This window comes from Prionailurus bengalensis, chromosome A1 (genome assembly GCF_016509475.1).
Source record: "Prionailurus bengalensis isolate Pbe53 chromosome A1, Fcat_Pben_1.1_paternal_pri, whole genome shotgun sequence".
NCBI classification, from domain to species: Eukaryota; Metazoa; Chordata; class Mammalia; order Carnivora; family Felidae; genus Prionailurus; species Prionailurus bengalensis.
In genome coordinates this window covers 44,636,105-44,640,536 of record NC_057343.1, presented here as the reverse complement: position 1 = coordinate 44,640,536, position 4,432 = coordinate 44,636,105, and the positions used below count along the sequence as shown (strand labels likewise).

The window sequence follows — 4,432 nt, the reverse complement described above, 5'->3', positions numbered from 1 at the left end:
AAAGTCTTTTGTAGGAGGAAACAGGATAAAATTTTTACAAATGGGGAAATGAGGAAGCCTACACTAGTTCCATTTTGCTGGTGCCTAAATGCCTTCACCTTCAAGGCATACTAAGAGAACAGTAACACTGAAGTCTGTCTAGGTTAAGAGGACCAAAGGAACATTCAGAAAAAGGGAAAGATATGTTTAGGAAGGAGAGGAATAATGTTGAATTAGGATATATTACAAGTCATATAGGGCATCATGAATTATAAATCAAAGTGAAGATGGATGGACCTCAGAGTCTGGAACTTGTGGCCTTAAATATATGGAGATTAGTATATATATGGGTTTAGACTGAAGGTGCCGTGGGAAAGCTAAGGAATCCATCATCTCTAAGAAGATATTTGGAGCATCAATGCCACTGTTCTGTCCTGCAGTTAATGACTGCTGATCTGGAGGAGGGACAATCCCATTGGGAACATTAGGTATTCAGGTGACCATACTTTTTGGAAACTATGAGGAAAAATCTAGAAATGAACAACAAAGAAACAAAGTTCATATACACTAAAGTTCCTACATTGTGAGCATCAAATGCCCCCATTTTTCATCCACAAATATTTTCTCCTTTCAACACACAATTTCCATGAAATTTATATCTAACAATAAATATGAAAAATTTTTAATGTACAAATAAATGTATCCCACTTATATGGGAAAATACATTTTCCAATATAGTATTTCATAAATATGGTAACTGGACATTTTAGTAGAAACTTTTGATTTGTCTGCAATGTTGATATCAATATAAATTGTTTTAATCCATTCTCTACTTATGTAATTTTTGTCTTATAGAGTGGGCTACAAACATTAACCAAGATTTCTTTGTAATAGTGCCAGTTTTCAGGTTAGCATTTAAATTTAAGAGGAGAGATTGAAATTCTGATCCAAATGTACTAAGCCTTACAGTTTAACCTGAGTTGCTACTAATTTAAATATGATATAATAATGGCAATGTTCTCACTAAGGGAAGTCATTGATAACTATACCCACTCCATAGACACTGCTCTCCTGACCTCATCACCAAAGTATAAAATAGTTTATTTGTCCTAAATTCTACAGCAGGGAATTTGCAGAGCAAGGGCTCTTTTCTGAACAAAAAAATATCAAAATTAATATGTAGGCATTAGAGTCACATCTTCATAGAACATTAATTTGGCCATTCTCCTGCCTGCAGGCTTCTTCCACATCTTTTGAGGTAGAAACAATGATGAATTTGTGTTTCTTCCCTGTCCTGATTGGACTGCAGATCAGTCAAGCATACATCTACATTCTTTGCTTTTTAATCTTCTCCAAGGCTGATTATTTTATTGAAATAGTGGCTATAAGTTCCTAGAAACAGTGGTCTGAAAACTGTTTCCATGCAGATAGACTTAAAAAAAAATGTTTATTATTTTGAGAGACAGAGAATAAGTGCGAGCAGGGGAGGGGCAGAGAGAGGAGAGAGAATCCCAAACAGTCTCTGTGCTGTCAGCACAGAGCCCGAGGCCAGATAGACTTTCTTAAGGAATAGTGTAATAATGTTTTTCTTCTTTTATACTCAGTGGAATTGTTAAAGTCAGGATACATGTCTTTTTTCACTTTTTATACTTAAATGTAAGTGTATTGCTTAATAGAGTTCTAATTATAGATATTCAACAAATGTATGTTGGGCTTTTGCAGATGTGGCAGCAAATAAAGTATTATCTTCCTATAGTTTTCTTACTCTTCCATTCCCCAATACCAGAAAAGAATCAGAATGAGATATAACTTCAGTTATATTCAATAAAACCCATTAAACATTTACCCTGATTATTAAGTGCTCAAAATTTGCAATGATGAAAAGCAAGGTATGGCACCAACCCTCTACATGGTTTGTAATCTAATGTTCTGCCATTACATATGTAACTTTAATCCATGAGTTCATGTGACTCAGTTGTTTATTTGTTTTGAAGAGCATTCAGTTAGATCAATTATCAACATTAACACTTCTGAAAACTCCATTTCTTTCTCACCCAACTTGTATTATGAACTCTACACGTTTACATTCCAAATTCCAAAATGCTCGTTGTAAGTTTGGACTCTATTCTCTCCTTCTTTTCTTTCTTTAATACATTGATTAGATGGAGAACAGCCTCCCTCCTTGAAAGCAAAAGGAGAAAGACAACAGCTGAAAGAAGAAATAAAGAGAAAGTAGGGAGGGCAGTGAACACTCAATTCTTGTACTATCACCTATGTTTAAAATTCTTGTTATTTGATTAGCTCCCCAACTAGCTTACTGAAATAAGCATAAAGAGGCAGGATATTCTTCTACAATACATATGAATGAAGTATGCAAAACTTTATATTTCATATATTCATAATTCTAAGAATGAGTTTTGAGACAAATATTTCCCATTCTGTTAATTTCTTATAATATTCATCCAATGTTTCTGAACTTAAAGGGAAAACCCTTTGCCCATTCAGTGTCACGTTTTGAACAATACATCTTTGCACTGTAGAAAAATATATCCTCTAATAGTAATGTAAAATTTAAGTAAACCTAAAAGAATCATTTCCTTTATTTTTTTTAAATTCTCAGAATTTTATTTAGTTTCCAGGACCAGATACCAAGTACTGTATCTGGTATCCTAACAATAGGATTTCACCTTCAAAAGTTTTATTTTTACTGGAATGTCAATGGTCTTCATGGTTTGTTGGTTACATCTTCAAGTCACAATTCTCCTGCTTTGTTTTATTGTGCATTTTCCCCGTAAGTGTGTTTCTTATCCTCTCCCAGAAGAATCTTATTCCACTCCTCAAGGACCTTTGCCTCTTCCCAAAGGGCTTTTTCCTCCTCTTGAAGTGCACTGTTTTCTTCTCTAAGAGCCTTGTTCTCCTCACGAAGGGCCTGCTCCTCCTTCCACAGAGCCCGTTCTTCCATCTCTAGTGCTAGTCCTTCTTTCATCAAGTCTTGTTCCTCCATCTTGAGTGCTCTCTCCTGGTGTTTCAGGGCCTTGATCTCCTCATGGAGAGACTGTATTTCTTCCTGAAGAGCTTTTGCCTCATTCTGGAAGGCTTTCTCTTGTTTTCTGAGAGCCTTGATCTGAGCCTCCAGGGCTCGATTCTGTTGCCAATGAGACTTTCTTTCTGTGTTCAAAGCATTGATTTTTTCCTCTGGTGGTCTTTGGCTCTCCAAGATCACATTTTTAAACTTCCATAGGACCTGGTTTTGCTCTCTCAGGGATTGATTCACCTCCCAGATCAAATGGTTGTCCATTCGGAAGGCTTTGTTTTCTCGATGAAGAGCTTTATTTTCTCTCCAAAGGGACTTATTTTCTTTTCTAAGAGCCTTGTTCTCATCCCTGGATGCCTTATTGTCTCTCTGAAGATTTTTTCCCACCTCATGAGGCTCATGTTTGAGTTTATTTTGATCTTGAGTGCAAGAGAAAAAAGAGGAAAACAATCGCAATATCTTACCTCTATTTATCCACTTTGATTGAGAGACAACCATTGTTTCTTAGTGTTTTATCTGAGCAAAAATATATACACTCCAAGTGTTCTGGGTTCAGCCAAAGGTGGACTAGTGATATTTACAACAAAAGCTGTTCTAAATTTGTTGAGAATTTGTTCATATGGAATTGGCTGTTGTGTTGACTTATACAAGTAATATAGCAGGGATCTAAACAAGGCTCAGTCAGGCCGACTGCAGGAGAAGAACAGGCAAATATGAAGACAATTCAGTAACTTAACTATTAGGTTGATGTAACAAAGTTTAAATCTCAACACATTTAAATTACCAATTAATAATTCTAGGTTACATATTGAATATTGATCAAGGTTAAATCATTGAATTTGTGTTAAATTAAGCTCTGAGTTAAACTGCTTCTACTAAACTATTAATCTTCCTCTAATCTATTCATTATTGATATTGTAGAAAAATACCATGTGTTTATAAAAACATTTTTGGCTTTGTAAGAACTAGAAAACATTTTCAAATATGTTGTTATACACTATAATTTTACCATATTTACTTAGATATTTAGTAGTGTTATCAAATATTTAAACAGACATTCACACTTACATTTCTGTGGTCTCTGAATTTCCAGCAAGCCTGATTTGTTTTAGTACTAGAAAGCAACTAGGCAACATTTTATGTCATCCATAGTGATGTCATATAGTGTTGACATTAATAATATAATGGGTGCTATATTTAGTGTTTGGCTGTTTTTTGTTTTTTGGTTTTTTATAGGCATTTTAGGAAAAATGTAAATTAAAATGTAAGGTTTTATTTAATGTATTTCTGTATTATTATTGAACATGTATTTAGTCCTTGCTTTGATGTAAAGTATTAGAATTAGTTTCAAACACCGAGTTTTGTTATTAAGAAGGTAACTTTTTTTATCCTAGAATTGACAAATGTTAGGAAACACTA

At 34.3% G+C, this 4,432-nt stretch overlaps 1 protein-coding gene across 1 annotated transcript; it reads right to left on the bottom strand.

Annotated features, from left to right (window-relative positions):
- Positions 1-2,519: 2,519 nt before the first annotated feature.
- LOC122483373 (protein chibby homolog 2-like) lies at positions 2,520-4,185 on the bottom strand. The gene is given in 3 exon segments (XM_043580322.1): positions 2,520-2,790; positions 2,792-3,703; positions 4,082-4,185. Coding segments are annotated over 2 exon segments (792 nt in total). The 5' UTR covers positions 3,512-3,703; positions 4,082-4,185; the 3' UTR covers positions 2,520-2,718.
- Positions 4,186-4,432: the final 247 nt, after the last annotated feature.